Source organism: Macrobrachium nipponense, chromosome 33, assembly GCF_015104395.2.
Source record: "Macrobrachium nipponense isolate FS-2020 chromosome 33, ASM1510439v2, whole genome shotgun sequence".
Lineage (NCBI taxonomy): Eukaryota > Metazoa > Arthropoda > Malacostraca > Decapoda > Palaemonidae > Macrobrachium > Macrobrachium nipponense.
In genome coordinates, this window is record NC_087219.1 from 60,832,498 (window position 1) to 60,853,304 (window position 20,807).

At 36.9% G+C, this 20,807-nt stretch overlaps 1 protein-coding gene across 1 annotated transcript in view; it reads right to left on the reverse strand.

Moving 5' to 3' along the window:
* Nucleotides 1-7,007: 7,007 nt before the first annotated feature.
* LOC135203229 (serine/threonine-protein kinase RIO1-like) overlaps nucleotides 7,008-20,807 on the reverse strand; it is a 133,564-nt gene continuing 119,764 nt past the window's right edge. Inside the window, exons 9-12 of the mRNA XM_064232997.1 lie at nucleotides 16,176-16,279; nucleotides 14,232-14,443; nucleotides 8,951-9,119; nucleotides 7,008-8,841 (exon numbers count right to left, since the gene is read on the reverse strand). Of these exons, the coding sequence (XP_064089067.1) occupies nucleotides 8,636-8,841; nucleotides 8,951-9,119; nucleotides 14,232-14,443; nucleotides 16,176-16,279 (691 nt within the window). The 3' untranslated portion in view covers nucleotides 7,008-8,635. The remainder of the gene's footprint in view (nucleotides 8,842-8,950; nucleotides 9,120-14,231; nucleotides 14,444-16,175; nucleotides 16,280-20,807) is intronic.

Sequence of the window (20,807 nt, forward strand, 5' to 3'; positions counted from 1 at the left end):
GGTAATCAGCTACACAATAAAAATCAGTAGTAAGTACATTTTTTTTATTTTGATGTGAGGTTTACATTTTAAGCAATTAAAAAGTAATTGGGACATAATTTACTATTACAGAATTTCTTGCATATTACTTGCTGTAATTACGGTAAATGATTTATAATATAATTAATTCTATATGTTTTTAGTAAAGAAGTAGATAACTTTGCGTATACAGACAGTGGTTTAGCGGCTCGGGCACCGTTCGGGTAGTGTTCAAAGCCAAAATGTTTACAGTGTGTCATTACTGAGTGTATTTTTCTTTTATGACTTCCTGTGTGTGTTATTTTACTTGAGATCATAACATACTACTACAAAGATTATGAGAATTTTTATTGCCTAATAAGCAATACTGTAATAGTAAATCTTGACCAATAATTGGTTTAATTACATAAGAAATTGTGATTAATGCTTACATTTTATCCATCAAGAACATGACTTTTAGAGCTATAGATTATTACAGTAGGTTGTTTTGAATCGGAGTTTACCTGCTGGACTAACAAAATAATTCTTCAAGGTTTCTCTAGCCTCATTTGCGCTTCTTCCATAGTGATTATATCTCCGTGAAACTGGGACATTGTGTAGCGGCTCAATGTCCATCTCAGGAATATCAAGGGAAGTAAGACCTTCCTTATCGATGATTATGTTGTGCAAAAGACAAACGCATTTAACTACAATGTCTACTTTATCAGGACAGATTTGCAGTTCAGTTTTTAAACACCTCCATTTTGCTACTAGAATCCACGCACTGTCTAGCTCTTGATAATCTATAATTAAAAATCCATTCTTCAACAGTAAGTCTTTGCCTTGAATATGGTTTCAATAAATAAGTTTTCAGAGGATAGGCATCATCCCCCAACAGAACAAAGGGAGCTGAAATGTTGGTTGAAGGAATATTTTCATTCAAACCGTTGATAAACATTTGAATCTGAAAAGTTTCCCCCATCACTTTGCTTACCGTAAGCTCCAACTTCAACAGTAATGAACTTGTAATTTGCATTAGCTATTCACTGCAATACAACAGAAAAATAACCCTTATAGTTGAAATATATCGACCCTGTTTGTTCGGGACATTTCATGCGAATGTGTTTCCCGTCTATACAACCGATGCAGTTGGGGAAGTTCCATTTGTTGTTGAAGTCTTTCGCGATGATTTTCCATTCCTCGGTAGTAGGCAAAGACATATGTATACCACAGAAGCACTCCCATATAGCTTGACAAGTTTTGTACACTATGTTGCGAATAGCAGTGTGAAATTCTATTGGAGAAGCTTAGTGCTCGAAATGACATCTCAGTTGATAGAAATCTGTAATAAGAAACAACTAATTACTATGAAATAAATCAACATATATATTAAGCTCTTTTGTTTACCTCCTTTCGGCAGCTGTCTCCTCCCGTTGCCCGCTGGTGGAAGAAAAGTTTGATTGGAGTTGGAGGAACTCATTCAGGCTGGTCAGCATTTGTTGCAACATTACGCCTTGCTGTATCCTCATTTTGTTGAGGAAAGAGGCCACTTAGAGAATATGTCGTAATTGTCTTAGCGTATTTCTGCGCCCTCTAAATTTTGGAGAAGAGAACCATCGCTTTCTCCTATTAGAGAGCATTTCGTAACTTCACGTCCTCGGATGCACAAATCTCCCTTTGGGTCTGCCTTGGCTTGTCTGTGTCTTTTAAAGTCGCGGAGAGTTGAAGACCTCCTTTTGCAGAAGGTTCGCTTTCTTTCTCTTTCCTGTGGGGAAATGAACTCGAGACTGACAGACATGCTGATGGAGTTTCATTCCAGCTTGTTGAGTTATTACCTTTTTCTTAACTACGTTGTCTCATCTCAGCAACTGCTTAGATAGATGGAGACTTCAACACAGCAATTTTGTGAAGCCAGCTTTAGGGTTTGTCGCCAGCGGGAGTTTTTAGCGAGGAAGACAATAACTCATTTCTTATGCTGCAGAGATATGTCCTCATGCTTATACTCACTCGGTTTGGAAGAAGTGAGAACACTTTCGCTTCCTGTCTGATTATGCAGCTCTATTGGTAGTCTTGTTTTATACCTTTTGGGGATAAGTGCAGACTCAGGTTGTGGGATATGAACAGTTGCAACCTCCTATCACGCATAAAGAGACTTGGGACCAGAACATTACATGGTGGAGACGGTGAAGGGCAGTTGTGATTCTTCTTGGTTGTCATCCACTGGTTTAATCTCCCTCTTACAGCTTCCTTTGTCTTCAGCAGAAATCTCTCATAAGTCTCTTTTTAGTAGGAGATTGTATATAGAGGGAATGCTGGTCCAAGGGTAATTCTTTACGACGAGCTCCGTAAGTGATTGGAGAGATATTCTTGAACGAATGTTTGGAGACTGAATAACAGGAAGGGTCTGCCCACATACTTGTTGGTTTTCTAAGCATGGTTTTAGTGCCTTTCCAAAGAATGGTCAGACTTGTGGTACACATGCAGAATGTATTCCACAATTATGCAAGTTCCTTCAAGATGATTTTACAAGAAGGTATTGCTGTTCTGTGCACTTTGTTTGGGTTTTTGTGCAGCCCTCTGTAAGTTATGTCAGGGACTTGTTGCCCTTTGGTGGATGGTGTCGACTTTAGGAGCAAAGCACTTCTACTGAATCAGTGATTCAAGTTGGCCAACTCTGTCAACAGTATTCCAAAGGCCAAGGACCTGTTGCTTCTTCTGGCCCAATTTCTATGCATTATATTGTTAATCCTCTATATCCCCATTCTTATCTAGTGGTGTGGGGATGATACTTAATTATGCCTGCTTGTCGGTCAAAGATGAATAGGTATGTGCTACTTGAAGAATTTTAGGCCTGAAGGAAACTTCCTATACAGTAAGGGCTTTCCTTTAATAGGGAACATGGCCTCACTGGGGATATTTTTAGATAATCATGCTCAATGTACATTTTCAGTGTAATAATTAAGAATTACAATAAAGTTTATTAAATTTGTAAGTAATCCAGAACCAACTTGGCTCCAGGACTGTAGGAGGGGTTCTGTAACCAAGATTTGTCCATTTTGTTCTTAAATCTAAGTCCAGGCATTGGTCTCTTCCCCCTGTCATGCAACACAAACAGAGTTTAACTAGTGTCATTACACTTTCATGCAACATAGAATGGTCAACACTATACCTGGTAAAACATTTTAGATGTCAGGGCAGTGGAAAGACATCAAGATGCTTAGCAGGTTTATTCCCAGTCAGAAACAAAGTCTTTGTGGGAAGTTTGCTGCTTATGAGTTAAATGAAACAACATATTGGTTTGATCATTCATTCTGTGGAAGGACAGTTTTAGCAATTGGGGATTCAGGAAGAACAATCAGCCTACAGGGGCCTTTACATCCGTAAGTTTGGCACTTGGTGTGGGATTTAAGGAGCACTCATTTAGACTAGCATGTCGATGAACAGGGACATCCGAATGATCACTACTACTTTGATGGCCCTCAAGCTTGAACAGTGGACATTTCCTTAAATTTGGCCTAATTCAGACTCATAGGCCTGGCCCTTGTATCTACTCTGAATACTATAGAGCAATTTCAAGTTCATGCTTAGTGTCTCCTGTAGAGCCCTTGTGGCAAATGATTTTCAGAATTTCCAATGCTCTTGGTAGATGTCTCATTCTTCCATTGAGGAGAAATCAACTCGACTACACTATTCCATGCACTCCTATCAACTTGGGCATCTCCTTAACTGCTTGGAGATGTTAGAATGTCCCCTCCCAATAATAAAATTTTCAAGTTATCATGGGATCTGTCCTTAATTTAAAACTACCATGGCCTGGGGTCAGAAGCAGTGGTCTGTGTATTGCTGAGGGTGCTATTCTAGAAGAATTTTCAGCACCTGGAACCTTGTAGATGTCAATGTTTTCTGTTTAGAGATAATAAGACTTCACTGGCTACTTCCGAAGTTATCGTCCCATACGTACTTTCCTCAGTATTGCATCAAATACTTTTAGATCTTGCTGAGGCCCAGCACTGTAAGGTGTTGAGATTGAAGCCCCTTCATCTCTATATCAGTCTCTCTCTGGAGTTTAGATGCAGATCTAAATTTATCTAAATTTACTGTAAAACCTTTTATATAGCACTAGCAGCGGTTAATAATTTAATATATACTGCATCTCCATGAGAAAAAGTTTAAAGTTCCAACATTTCTTTTAAGATTAATTCCTGATACTTGATACACATTGTTGGATGAAAATTCAAGAATACTGAGAAAAATACAATGGGGAAAAAAAAAAAAAAAAAAAAAAAAAAAAAAAAAAAAAAAAGATGTGCATCAACCTTAACCTTCCTAGCCTAACACGGGGTGCCAGGTCCTAACCCTGGATCCACCAACCTAACCTAATATGTATTAAAGCTGAAGGTTCTCCATCATTTAAAAGACACATTTGTAATAGGTTAAATACACATTTGCACAAGAAATAAATGTCAAATTTGTATTATAAAAAAAATACATCAGAAAAACCATAATTTACATTCAAAATGATAAAAAACATGATTTACAACAGCAATTACTGCTATACATTGTTGTTTAACATTGAGGATTAATTAAGTACATCTTAGTTAACTAGACCACTAACAGCTCTCCTAGGGCTGGCCTGAAGGATTAGAATTTTATTTACGTGGCTAGGAACCAATCGGTTACTTAGTAACGGGACCTACAGCTTATTGTAGGATCCAGAATCGAGAAATTAATTTCTAATCCTAATAAAGAAATTCTTTTGGTTCTGCAATGGTGGCAGGGGGGAGTGCACTCAGGATACCAGATTGATAGGCAAGTATGCAACCCGCTCGTCCATTGAGGAACTTTTGAGGAGAACTATATCTCACACTTGAGAAGAAATTACTGAATAAACTCCAAAATTAAAACAAACATTCCAGAAATATCATGACACCAGTTTCCCATTGTAAAACTTGAAAAGACTGCTCTAGAAAATATGATTTCATCAAGAGACACATACAACCACATTAAGACATCACAGCTGATACAGAATGATACAAACAGAAGGTACTGCAGTAAATTGATCATTTGTGGCAACTAAAGAATAAAAAAAAAAATCCTTTCACTGAAATCCTCATTAAATTATTGTTTATTATCACCTGGTATTTTTTTTGTAACTCAAAGAGATACAACAATAAAAATGATCAAGAGCATTTCATCTAAAAAAAAATTGGTTGTTTGTATGGAAAAGGTTTTTATGACCTAGACTATCCCAGCTAGCCTAAGCTATTCAGACAGACTCGAAGAATATTGTATGAAATTACAGTACTTTATTAGTATTGCTACCGAACAAAAATACTTTACATATGTATGAAGAAACTGAGTAATTTAAAAGATAGTGTTTAAAGACTTATCAGTTTTCTAAGTTGCAATTTCATCTTGAAAATGTCTCTGTGCTCTCTTCAGAGGTCATTCCTGACCTCATTGGGAGAAATTTTGCACGAGAAAATCATCCTGTAGTCTACTCTTTTCACGTCTCATATTTACGCAACTATAGCAAGTTTCATTTTATTTGTCCATCCATTGAAGAAGATGCGGCACGTGCACAGGGGTAGCACATGATTGACGTTTCCATTGCTGGTCGAATATTACACTATTTCTTCAATACTTTATTTGAATATTTATATATACAAAAGACCCTCTTCATATAAATCATAAATATGCCAATTTGTATTAAAAATATAACAACTCAAGCACACTAAAAATGAGCTTGTATCAAACAATCAACTCAGATCAAGCACAAAAGAACAATGAGCTTCCAATAATTGTTTATCTCTGTAGTATAGCCCAGGCTACGCAAAGACCTATGCTGAAAACTATTCAAATATAAAGATTTTGAATCATTCAAACTTTATTCTATGTATATTGTTTTGTTTGTTTGTTTAGTTTCATTGTATGCACATAAACATAACTTTGACAGCTACATCAGTAAACTGAAAAGAAATATGAAGCATGGACTAATGAAACTAAACATATCCTAATGAATTGCCAAATATCTTTGAACTGAGCTTTTCTGAAGCACACATTCATTCCATTCGATCAGTTACCTTGAAACTGTAACTTTATATGTTCATTCTGTCGACGTATCATTCCAGTGCCTAACAACAACAAAATGTCTAACAAACAAACAAAATTCATATGTCTAGGCTAGCCTTTTGTTTGTTTGTATGGTGTTTTAACGTTGCATGGAACCAGTGGTGGTTATTCAGCAACGGGACCGACGGCTTTACGTGACTTCCAAACCGCGTCGAGAGTGAACTTCTATCACCAGAAATACACATCTCTCACTCCTCAACGGACTGGCCGAGAATGGAACTCGCAACCACTGAGGTGGGATGCCAACACCATACCAACCACGCCACTGAGGCGCTCAGGCTAGCCTTTTAAGCCGTATGTCATCAACACTTGTGGAATGATGGAAATTCAGTGAAATTAAAGTTTTGATATACAAGTTATTTGGCAAAATACAGTCCTGAAAATACCCAATCACAGTTATTAGTAATGATTTGTATATGCAATTAAAAGTTATAAATATACATAAGTATTGTGAAAAAAAATCCCAAAACTTTTGCCACCATGCCATGTATTTAATGAAATTTTCTGCCTTTCAGCCAATATTGCAGTGGCTGTTCCCTTTTCACTTTCTCCAAGTGCTAGATCACTTCATAGACAACAATATTATTTCATGCTACTTCAAATATTAACCTAATATAATTTACATGCAAAAAATTATTATAATACCATTTATTGGCACACAACCTGATGTTTTTTATTTACATACATTGAGATGAAAAATAATTTGCGTTTGATCTGAGTAAACCGTTTTTTACATGCTTGTATCATTATACTTTATGTAAATCAGCATGTTTATGATCTGATGATCGTATATAATTTTAGACAATTGAGTTTTCCATCCTTTCCAGGCTCCAGTTGCAAAATGGCTATTATAATCAAGGCATCAACTAAAAAGAAGATCTCTTAAACAATTTTAATGTTTCAAGTGAAAAATAATAACAAATCTAACAAATTTTATCCAACTAATTTGCTAATAAATATATCCTTTGTAATGTCTTTAGCACTCGGCGCACTAATGGATGCAAAAAACCTCAGACTTGTGTCACATTAGGGGCTGATAAATACAATATCAGTCAATTTCGAATTACTGTTGAACCATAAATCCTGAAAGCTAATATGCATGCACACCCAATGAATCAAAGTAAGCAATAACTCACAAGGTTAAGTAAATTATGCTGTTCAGCTAGGGTTTGGGATAAGCTACCAAAAGTTACACACAGGATACCCGACTATCAACGACTATAATCATGAGATTAATGTACAGTATATCGATTGTAATTAAACAATTGAAGTTTAGTCAAGACTTTTATTTATTCCATGGCGATTATTTTACTGCTCTATTCCTCTGATATATTTTACTCTTTTCACATATGGGTATTATTTATTTTTGAAGCTTTTCTAAGTATACAGTTCATATTAAACTTATGCACTAACTAAAGAGAGAACCAAATAGATATTTTCTTCCATGAAAATCTGAGCACAGACTACATACTAAGTGATTACAAACTAACCCACGTTCAGTTCTTTCTCTACAAAACCTGAAACACATAACACTTCTTTCACTCTTCAAAATTTAGTATATTCAGTTTGCATTAAGTACAAAATGCATATGTTAACATACAGTTCCCGTCATATAAAGAGCACGTTATGACATTTAACTGGCATAAAAATGCAAGCTTACCCACTGAGTAGCCACAGGTTGTCAATATAAAGAAAAGGGTGAAACCTTTAACGGTTGAAATATCCTATTGCTGACTTGATTAAAATGCAAGGGGTAACAGTACCACAATATACTCCAAACAGGTCAATGTGAGAGGAGCCACACATTTGCTTTATGTGAATAAGCATTAATACAACTAAGAAAGAGTACCTCGCACAATTTTCCTTATCATCATGTTGACAAAAAAAATAAATGTATTGAACTAATTTACTACCAAACATAAGATTTTACAAAAAAAAAAGCACATATCACGTTTAATAATAAATTATTATTAAATTCTGTGACTGACTATTCCAATATTATTATGAAATTACCTATGTAGAAACTAAGTACGCTACCATATGAAATGCTTCCCAAAAATATTTCATAAAAGTAAACTAAATTTAACAACAGTGTTAGAAAAATGTAAACATACTTCCTTCAAAATGAATACCAATCACAAGAGATTCATACCTAAACTGAAATCCTCAAATAAAAACAATGCATGCACACTGCAGCAAATAATCTAAAATAAGATAACTCCCTGAAACAATATTTCCAACATAATCTCAGTTGAATTAACACCAAATCCCCTGAGGATGGTGCAATTACCCTTTTCAGTGTACAGCAACTCATCAGTTTAAACATACAAAACGAGTATAATAGCTTTTCTACACAGTTTACACATAAAAATACTGCATTGCAAAAAAAACATGATAAATGAAGATGACTGGAATTTTGAAAGCAAGTATATACAGCAATGAATGAATTACAAAAAATGAATCCTTAACCATATCAAAAATAGACTAAAATCATTACTTCAACAGCTTATTTTTTCCTTCTCTCTTTTTCTGCTCTTTTCTTTAGATGCTTTTTCACTTTGGTTTTTCTTTTTTCAGCTTTGGCATCTTTAAATGCCTTTTTCCTTTCTTTTCTCGAAGAAGGAGATTCTCCTCTTGGACGGATGATAGTTAACCTGTTGCTCGATGTGTCATCACTACCCTCGTCTTCACTCTCATCACTGTTGTCATCATCTGTCAAAGGGGCAAAAAATAATGCTCAATGCTCTTACATTACACCTACTTACTGCCTGTAACAAACATAAAATATCAATATAAAAATTCTTCAAAAAAAAAAACTCACCTGCACTACCATCCACACTGGATTCCGCATCATTGTTGGGAAGAATGCTGGGAGTCAATTCAACACCTGACAAGTCCTTATTCAAGCCAATAATAGTACGGTAAGTAATGTCATCCTCTGTTTTGATGCCTTCTTTCAATTGTATACGATCCCTTTCTAAATCCACTACCTGAAAATATGTGAGCAATTTTTTTAAAACGGCAGATTTTCATATAACTAATAAAAGTATTGATAAGTCTTTATGTACTGAAGAAAAATGAACCTTCAATAGAAAAAATACAGGCAGTCTCCAGTTACCAGCAGGGGTTCTGTTCTGACAGCTTGATGTGCGAGAATCACGGATAAACTAAAATCGGCGATTTTCAGGGCTTATCTGCACCCATAACCGGTTAATGGCTCCTCTGTCAGGTTAGCATCAGTGCCGATACAGGCAGTCCCCGGGGGGTTACGATGGGTTCAGCTTACAATGTTCGTCGTTCTGAGGTTAAGGCACTTTTCAATTATATTCATCATAAATTATTTCCAGGGTTACGACGCCTACAACGCTGATCTGGCAGAAGAAATATGACACCAAAAATGCAAAGTAATCAATATTTTAAGGGTTTTTTTGATGAAAAATGCAATAAGAATGCAGTTTCCAGTTTTCAATGCACCGAAAGCATTAAAAATAAGGTTTTCTTGGGATTTCTGACGATGTTCTGGCTTAAGACGATTTTCCGCTTGTGACGCGTCTCAAGAACGGAACCCCCTTCGTAACCCGGGGACTGCCTGTACTCTATTATAGGAGCCAATAGCCAGAAATCAGTGCATTTTGGCAGTAGAGAAGCGCCATAAAACTGGATCCTGATAACCGAGACCGCAGATAACCGGATACTGCCTATATGTGATATTACCATTACATATAGGTAATAATACTATGTGAAAAATATTTTGCTGAAGTTCTAATCTCAGGAATAAATCATATAAACTACAATGTGGTTCGGAAGTCACGTAGACATTTTTATATTAAAGTTTACCAAGTATACATATCTATTAGTTTCTAACTATTGCGGCAGCTTAAATTTTGAAATTTCCAGTAGCACTGTATTGTTTTGGTGTAGGTAAATAGCCCCACCCACTTCCAGGGAAGAACAGCTGAAGAGCTCAATTCATTTGTGCCCTATGTCTATGAGAGATGAGGAGGGAGGGCTCAGATCATGTAATTACTGTAAGTTTATAGTACAAACTTAATTATAACCATTCATTTTTATATACAGTAATACCTAAATCTTACGCGATTCAAGTTGCGCGAATTCACGATAGCGCGATCTTTTCATTGGAACCTAACTAATTATCATACATGAGTATTTCACAGACACGCAAACGCAACATTTTTGAATACTCGAGAAACCCTGCAAAGGTGTTTGTTCAAATTTTTTTTCAATTTATAAGTTTTCAAGCCTTTGTGTAAATTAAATACTATTAAATAATAAAAAAAAATAATTTCTCTCTCTCTGCAAATGTAATCCCTTTATGGGTAATGTATTAAGCTAACTTTTAAAGGAAATTCTCTCTCTCTCTCTCTCTCTCTCTCTCTCTCTCTCTCTCTCTCTCTCTCTCTCTCTCTCTCTCTCTCTCTCTCTCTAAAAACAAGTAACTTAAGAAATGTGCAAAATGAGATTTAATTAGGCCTATATGAAAAACAGAGACCTGGAAGAATAGAAATATTTTTGAAGGAGTGGCGAGGTAACAGGGAACACCCAGAAGTATTCTGCTCCCAGGAAACATTAACAAAAGCCAAGGAAGTTAAACCACCTTGACAGATGCACGCATTAAAAGGAGTAAATGGGAAGGGTAGGCCTTTAAAAACTCGAGAGAAGTACATTTGGCAACATGGGGACAACGCCTAAATTGCCATGGAGGAGCCGATAGGATATAGTGCATAATTTTTTTTGAATTTTTGCATTCCTGGGTTAACTCAGAAGTCATAAATTACAATGTTTTGACTGTATTGTAAAGTCATGCATTATTATAACAATTACTTTGGATGCTAGAAAGGTATAGAGAAAATAAAGAGATTCAAGTAGCATTCAAAATTTCGTATCTTTTCAATGCTTTGAAAGTTATGAACTTGAGAGAGAATTTAGCAAAAGCAGTGTTCGGCATTCAAAGTTCACAAAGTAAGCAATGCACACTGCCTTCTAGTGACAAAAATACATACTAAACTTTTATTATGGGGAAAGGGAATAGTATAGAAAATGTGAATTCATCAAAGAACAAGTTAAATTGGGAAGATAGAACTAAGTAATAATATTTTCCGAGTATGAACGAGAATTCTTGTCATTGTAAGAAGAATACAGTTGCCAGATATTGATTCCTAGAGCATCTGATCCTCATCAGGAACAGCCAAACAAGCGCTATATTCAACACTAAGCCATTTTCGACCTAAAATAGAGGCAAAACATCAAAACAGAAAATTTGTTTATACTAGTAAAATACTAAACCAAAGAAAAGTCACACTCTGAGAACAATTTTTAAAAACTATGTTACCATAAAAAAATACTCAGAAAAGAAAGCATTGTGACTTAAAACTAATACAATTCAGTGAATTACAACAGCCAACAAAACTAAGATAAAAAAACTCAAGAAACAAAAGATACCAAATAAAGCACCAGAATAAAAAAATGAAGGAAAATTATATAAAATGCAGATACATTCCTAATGACTGGGAAGCAAGAACAGATAGAAAATCAGTAGATTACAGATAATGGAAAGGAAGACTGATCTTTGGTTGATTTTGTAGCTTAAATTTGTGAATATATAAAGAATCAAAAATCTTAAATCAAGAAACTTTGAACAAGATTCTACAATTTTAAAATCCCTTATATACTTAACTTTGCCTGAATGCATGGTAATTAATTACAAGAATACTAGCAACAATTAGGGAAGGGATTAAAGGAACAGGTTGTTCACATTCCTCATAATGTTCTGTTCTTTGCATAAATTCTTACTAGAACAAGTGTGCAGGGCAAAACCTTAACTTGTGACCTTGTCTGTTCGTATTTATGAATGTTCACAAGTCAGGTGATGCCTGTAATTTAACCAGACCACTAAGCTAATTCATGTACTCTGGACAGGTCTCGCCCAAAGGATTTGTCTTTTAGTCTACTAATGATATAGTTTATCTTTTCTTAAATAAATAAATTACATCTTAAAAAAAAAATCTTGAAATGTCAAGATTTTAAAAAAATCAGTTCAAGAAATTTTATTATTCTTCATTTTCAGTTAACAATTAAAAATTTTTAAGTTTTAACTGAAAATGAAGTATGATAAAATTTCTTGAGCTGGTTTTGTTTTAAACTTGAAACCTGACATTCATGATATGTTTTTGACATTAGTGATACTAACCTATAGTTACTCTGAAGTCTATACATATAAGGTCTGGGCTTATCATCAAGCCAACATTGGGGAATAGTAAAAAAATACACAAAACAACTTTCACACAAAACACATGCAGTGCACTTTAACAAAAAGTAATAAACAAGACAAAAGTTATAACATCCATAATGGAATATTAATGTAAATACAGTACAGGCAATTCCCAGTTATCGGCAGTCTCTATTAACCCTGGATATGTCAAAAAAACGTTTTTCCCATAAATCGTCGGCTGTCGCGAATGCGTGGGTGATCAACCTGCAAGTGGCCACTAGTCTAAATGCTACTGTTGGGCCAGGACGTATGCTCGCCTTGCTTTTGTCCTTCCCACTTCTCCAAGACTTCCCTGGGTCGAGCTCAACCCTACAATACCTAAATCAGGTGAGTGATCAATGATACCTAAATCAGGTGAGTGATTAAAGAGCTAAATTAAGACAACCATTTCCTGTTGAACAGTGTTGACTCTTGTATAATGTTGTACTGTTGGAAAGTAAGGGTGGATGGTGTGTGTACCACATGCAAGACACTTGTTTTGGCCGAGATGCCATATATTGTTGTCCTGTGATCCATTTTCCTTTGAATTTCTGAGTTTTTGCATTTTTTGCAGCTCTCATCAACAATGGCCACCAGGCAGTATTCCCTCAGCATGGGTGCCATCAACTCACTTCTAAGGGAATTAGAAAGTGATGTTGATGACAATCTTGAGGGTGCTGACACCTCTGATGATGAGGAGCTCGACATGGGAGAGTTGGAGGAAAGGGTGAGGGGAAGTTTTCATTTTGGAGCTGAAGGGGCCGCACAGTGACGTGGGAGAACTACAGAAATTATTTTATTGTTAATGGCGGTTTTCACTTATCAGCACCCAGACGAGAATGGAACCCCGCCCCCCCAATAACCGGGGATTGCCTGTACTGTATTTAAAAGAAAAAAAAATCTCTCTCTCAAGATATAACAAAAATGTTGTCAACACCAGGAAAACAGCTGAGAAAATCAACAAAAATGAACATAATATTACCAAAATTACACCAAAAATCAGTGCAAAGTAACATAGCAGTCATTGTTCCCTTCACTTACAGTACAATAGTACAAATTAATGAAAGAAGTTAGTGTGAACATTAACATAACTCCAAGTGCTAAGTGGATAACCATCAATAATTGACAGCAACACTTAACATCAGAAAACCAACTTCAAATAATAAAAACTAACAAGACTTGAAAAAAGAACAGCAATATAAGACTTGGAAAATACAAACCGCACTACAGAGTAGTGATAACACAACTGGCAAAAAGCACAAGTCTCCGGAAAATTAGTTATATTTTAGGTAATTACAGTAAGCTGTCACCGCACAGATAGTCGAGAGTTAAACACTGGCAATGGCAGTACAAAAGCCACAGAAGACATACTTGAAAGGAAAAAGTTATAAAAGATGAAAAGGAGATGAATTAGGTAACAAAAAAAGAAATGATGATCAGAATAATGTAAGAAAATGGTAATCCTGCAAATGATCTGCAGGATTCTGCACACAGTTCTTAACACTAATGCAGACCCAAAGAAAGCAATGTATGTGATTAATGCATACCCCAGAGTCCAGGTGGTGCATGCAGACATATAGATATGATTGGTGAAATAAAAAAAAACTACATACACTGATCACAGAAAAATGCCATTGTGCAAAACGTGGTCAGTGAAAAATCATATGAATATAACAGATATGGGTGGAACATCAAAAAAAAGTTATACTAATTTAAGACCCACCATAGAAACAAACAGCAATCACAACATAGCAAAACCATGTCTGAGTGGGATTTGTAAAAGTTTTGCAAAATCAGGGATATGTGCACAGAGCTTCAATACATTTTTACTTACTTCATCTAAAGTTTTTGGGAGAAATGCATTCTTGAAAACTTCTTCGTCAACCCTCTCCTTATCAGTCATCTCTCCCACAGTGCGGGCTGAGGCTATCTCTTGTAATTTTTCTAAATACTCTACTCTGTTTTCATAGGTAATGGTTTGATCCACTATGAAGTTAAACAACTCCTTTATGGTCATGGTGGGCACATTTTTTCTTCTGAAGTATTCTGAAACAAAAAGGAGAGTTGAAACAGAATGGAAAACAACACATAAATGTGTGTGAATTACCTGCCAAAACTTTCTAATCTATCATCAATCAATGAAACAAAATTCAGAAACTCCAATCAGATGCTTTTACGTACAAAGAATTAAAGCTCCCATTTATTAGTAGCCTCTACTCCTTCCAAAGAGTTCCAAACTGTTAATTAATTGTTAATATCAATTAACTTCAAAATCTTACAAGGTCAGCTGAAGAAGATTTTCACCCCAATACTCAAGGCCCCAGGACAAATTCTCTTACACTGCCATGGTCTCAATATGACATTTTTCTACAAGAACTCTTTGTTTCTAACACCTAACCTAAAGAAAAGTTCCTTATTCTGGCATCAAATGAGCCTATTTTATTTACCAACACAGAATTGAACCTGGATGAATATGGCTGGGCAGAGATTTATATTCTTTGCCAGAAAAATTGTGACTATGATTAAAAGTTTCTTGTCAGTTCTAAGGAAATCCTGTACGTAATAATCCTTAACTCATACATTTCAATTGTTATCTCTTGAAACTTTACTGCTAAGCACTAACTGGTTTATGCCTAGTGTGTACTTTCTCTTGGCTAAAAAAATCTATTTTTACAAACCAGTAGAACAGCCACAAATCTCAAATATCATCTTGTCTACCAAAACCGACCAACACATCTGTTTAAACAGAGCAAATGTCCGGACATCTACAAGGGGAACATCATGGACACTTACATATGGAGAGCTCTATGTGGAAGGAAACACAGCAAATTTGGCACTCTAGTCCATGTTCTTGTCAACACAGGTTTCACAAACAGAAATTTAAAACCAAGTTAAACTGACTCAAAAGAAGTGGTACCAATAACCTGCTGTTATAAGAATGGCAAGATGTACCAAAGCTGCACTGTAAAGGCTACAGGTACTAATATTGCTATCAGGATGAAGAATCCCTTAAAAAGATAATTAAGGAGAACATTACCACTACCTTCTACAATGTAAAGATCATCCTCATCTACTAAAAAAAAAAAAAAAAAAAACGGCAGATTATCTTTAAAGCAACCTAGCCCTTCTCCCAAAGGTCTGAAGTGACAGAATGGCATATACAACAATAGAGGATACCTTCTTTCATATGTAGCTGTGACAAACATCCCTCTCTCAAAGCATCTTTCTTGTCACCTACAGGAAGCTACAATTCTGAAGCACTTCAGGGGAAAAAAACACCAAAACAGCTTGGATTGCCCCAGACAATTCCAAACTGTCTAAATTTTAGATTTCACCCATGCCACTGCTGAGTAAAACTAATAAAGGTACTATATACGTACATAGAAATTACAAACTTTAATGAACATGAAGGATGAAATCTTCAACCCTTCCTCCACCAACTGCAGAAGTCACCCCCCTTCAAGAGGTCATACCTAAGCAAAAAACACCCTAGTCCTATATTTGATTTAATATCTTATAATGTGCTTTCAAGTTTTTCACTTCATGAAATCTATTTATTCGTGATGATGGATTTTAGTAATAGTACTATGAAGTCATCTACTAGAATAATTACAGTTGATGCAGTTATTAGATATTCTATAGCCTCCCTATTTTCTTTAATACTAAATGGGCAGAAATCCAACATATTCTAGGAAATTACATACTTTATCAGTTCTTTTATAAATAAAAAATAAATCCAATTTCCTTCACCAAACTATATAAAGTGAAGACATCATACCAGTAATATTAGTGCAATCCTTCCTTAAAAACACCAAAGACTGCGGGTGGTCATGTGTAACACTCTGCGAGACATCAATAAGGTACGCTCGCCCTTCATGATACCTGAAAGAATAAATATGGTAGTACATATCTATATAAAATTGCCAAATAAATATATAAATTTTAGTGCAAGATAATCAAACCAGATCATTTATGACATAAAACCAAATAAGTAATAGTTACAGCAATTGCAAAAGCAATCAAACCACAGAATGTAATTGTTAAATGTTTGCAACAAAGAATACATATCTTCTGTTGATATCACATTTTCTCTTCCAATCAGGTTTACATTAAGAACTCATAAAACAAACATAGCCAGTTATTTTTATTCAATAAATAAATGGTTTAACCAGACCACTAAGTTAACATTCTTATGCAAATACCATTCACATTTTTAGCAATTTTGTACCAAAATTCCTCAATTCCACTAATGTCCCATCAAAAAATACTTCAAATAAATGCATCAAATCATCAATCTATACAAAAAATTAAGACAAAATCTGATGGGGGTAAAGTTCTAACTGGAAAGTGAGCTAGCTAACAACATATATGACAATGTAATCATTAGGATGACCTTTCTATTCTTTATCATAAATGCTGATATAATAAAGCAGTTCCACATAAATCTGATTTTGGCTCCAAGTATCAAAACTGATGTCAAATCAAGGTTTCTTTAGTGGAATATAAATCAAAATGCTAATTCAACCTTTATACAGCACATTTCCTCAATGATAACCATTCTTTCAAGACAATACATAAACACAAATTTTGCATTTCCTGGTACATCTTAAACAATGTTTTGCATCAGACTGTATCAGACCGCATACAATATTATGTTAGTCATTTGTAACAAAATGTAAGAGCAGCAGCACATTTTGTATTTGGTAAAAACTGTTGAGCAAATAAATTTTAACCACTTACTGGCCACCCCATAACTCTATGCATGCAACTCGGTTATCTTGGCAAAGTATCTTTAAGCACTGTAATGACTAAAAACCTAATTTCACTCCTTGTTGGGTACCTATTTTGTTAAAGTTATTCAAAATTAAAATTTAACAACTCGGTAACAACCTGAAAAAACTATAAATTGCTACTACCATATAGCAATATACCTTCCTCTTTCTGTTGAAAGGTATGGTAATATTAGGGGAAAAGTGGGTAACTCATTATCAACATCCATCCACCTAACAGATTTCCATTAATATTTCACCTGCATCATTTAAACTCGTCTTGTAGGTGGATAAAAACATAATGCTCATAAATGATTATTTTATAATCATTGCCACTTATTGCACTTATCATCCTTTCTGGAGTTACTTGGTAACCAAAAAGTTACTGATAACCAAAAATTAGCACCAATACCTCTCATATGGTAATAAAATGACAAATTTTGTAATCAATTTGTATTTTTCATAGGAAATAAACCTGAGGTCTTAAAAATAGGACAATCTTCTAGTACCAGATGGAAACCGGTTAAAAACAATCAGATTGTAATTCAATGAATCTGAGGCATCTGGCAACTCTTGCATATATTACAAGGTAAAGACTGGTCACTGACCACGTCTGCATCCCATGACACAATTAGTCGTTCTTCCGTCCTGAGATAAGAGAGGGGTGGCTAGAGGTGGGCAATCAACATTAAGACCTCAGGTTTGTTAGCCATGAAAAATACAAGTTGATTATAAAATTTGTCGTTTGTTCATACGCAGAACAAACCTTCAGTCTTAACATTAGGATACACTTATACTTGGAGGAAGGTACTAATACCATGAACTGGCTGGGGGTTCAGCCTACCTGACCATCCTTCCTAGAAGTTCAAGTTCTATAGAAGGGGGTCGGAGCCCACGAGATAACAAATACAGGCAGTCCCCAGTTATCAGTGGGGTGCTGATAAGTGGAAACTGCCATTAACCAAAATTCAGCAATTTATGGGTCTTATGGTGCCAGGTTTTGATTACTGGTGCCTCTGTTAGGCATGTTATGGCACCTCAACTCTATTATTAGAACCTTATGGCAGCAATGACCGAAACTGGGTCCATTACGACGCCAAAAAACTGGATCACCATTAACTGAGTCCACCAACAACTGGGAACTGCCTGTATGCAAGTACCTAAAAACTCGGCCCTAAGGGATTAAACACAATGATACATGTCCAGATTCATTGGATCCATGGAAGACCATGTAGGCCACAAAGGGGTCTGTCACCACTTCATCCCCTTGCTAGAGAGAGGAGTAAATGCTACTGAGAAGCAGACTAGTCCATTGTATTGAATACAAAACCAAAAAGAGCAACGCAATATTGCCGCTGCACTCACCTGCATCAGACCAGTTCCTACGTCTGATGTGTCTACTCTTCAACCCGTCCGTAGGAAGAAGAAAGGAAAAAAGAAAAAGGAGACCAGCCAACTCACTAATTCTCTCTTCCACACAATCATCCTGGGTAAAAAATGACAATTTGTCGAAAATTGCATTTTTCCTAACTATACAAACCTGAGGTCCTTTAACAATAGGAAGTAGCTAGCGGCAGCTGGAACAGTCGTAAGCTTCGAACAAGGGGAGAACGGTAGTTAACTGCTTGTCCGACAGTCGCGCGGAGGTAAACAAATCACTTTTGCTTTTGGCCCATGCAAAATACGCAGAGTGAGGGGTGGCATGAGGAGGGAACTATATGTAAAGGACCTCAGGTTTGTATAGTTAGGAAAAATGCAATTTTCGACAAATTGTCATTTGTTCCGATACGTAATACAAACCATCGGTCCTTTAACAATAGGAAGACTCACTTCTTGGTGGGAGGAATCTGAGTCTTTTGATGAACAGACTGGTGTTCGTCCATCCCTGGAATGTCTCCCTGGTCGTAAGAGCGAGGGAGGGATCCAAGCCTCTGTCCGATTGATCGGGGTGTGCACCGCAGGATCAATGGTCAGACCTCTGGGCCGAGTACTAAGAGAGAGGCAAGCGTATCTCTTCGTACCAGCAAGCAAGAACTTGTTCCTGTTTGCAAGAGGCAACATAAAGTATGGGTTGTCTCAAGCTGGCATCCACTTCCTCCCCCTTGTTGGAGGAAGTGGTGGATATACGCTCCTATCCCTAGTGAAAGGGATAGGATGGGGCTCTGTGAGTAGCTCACCTGCATCTTGTCCTTATCCAGCAGGGTGACGACCGTGTCCCTCTAACCACAGGTAGAGGGGAAGAAAAAGATGGGAAGAGGAGCCAGTCACACTCTCATTCACTCATCCATTCTTACGGTCACACCAGGACTCGATGCTGTTCAGCCTGCGAGGGTCTGGGTTCGCTACACAACGTGTTGAGCAGCCACCACGGGTCCCCAAGGAAAAAGATCCAAGGACCTGTGGGCAATATCAAGAAGGTAGAAGGAAGGGCATGTGGTCTGGTTGGACCAGACCCCTGCCTTCAGTACCTGCGCCACGGAGAAGTTCTTGCGGACAAGGCAGCATCTCCTTCGCATCGAAGGCGGTGAAGTCCATTAGGGAGGGGATTGTGAACGACTCGAACCAATTGTCAGGGACCGAAGGGTTCTGAGTCTTCGCTACGAAGTTCGGTACCAAATCGAGCGTCACGGATCCCCATCCCCTGGATGCTTGACTTCGCAGGAGAAGTCATGCAGTTCCTCAGAGGAAAAGAAGGGAATAGTCGCATGACCTATCCCTCTTCTCTACTTCGGTGATGTCCAGTACCCATACTGGTCTGTCCATTGCCACGAAGTCTCGCATCCTCCTATCCCCATGCAGCGAAGTTCTCGGTAGTGGATAGGACACCGACACTCCATGGTGGGTGTCGATGGTATGGGTACTGTGACAAGCTATTAAAACAAAGTAATGATTGCTCTGTAACAACCGAACTAAGTCAACAGCGTAGTTTGTAACTGACTCGGGCGCTCTGACAGCTGCCGACTGACTGCGTTCGGTAGAGGCAAGTTGTCCAAGCATCCGAGTAAGTCACGTGACCTTCGCCTTTAAAGGGTTATGCCGAGAGACCAAACAAATAATGTATTTGTTTGTCACCAATGCCGGACAGCGAGGTGATGATTCTCTTAAGGCATGTGCCCAACAGGCGAAAGTCAATTGCCTTCTAGAGACCGAGGTCCCTGAAGGCAAAACATCTCATAGTTGTTGAATCTCAGCTAAGGAGAAACAACACTATGTACCGTTGAAGACGAAGGTAGATATTGAATGCAACCTACGTCTTCACAGACGAATCGAGAGAAGGATTCTCAAGATTCATAACCTGTGCTTACAAATGACTGAAAACGCTAACCGCTATTTCATTGCTGTCCGGTGAGAAGTCGTAGTTGCAATGAAAGCGGGGCGTTCTTCAGTAATGAAAACACAGGGGAAAGCCGCCTGAAGAACTGCTTCTCATGGGCTGAACATTTGGAAGTAGAGCTGTCAGGTCGGAGAGTAGGCGATGTCTTCTGACACATCTTGTAATTCGGGTTGAACAATGAACAATTGTACACCTACGAATACGAGATATTTTGAAGACAAACTCAGATGTCTGCAAAATCATTCGCATTATCGCAGTGCGATGCAGCGGGAGACTTGTACAGACTTCTGTTACCGTGCGGTAAACA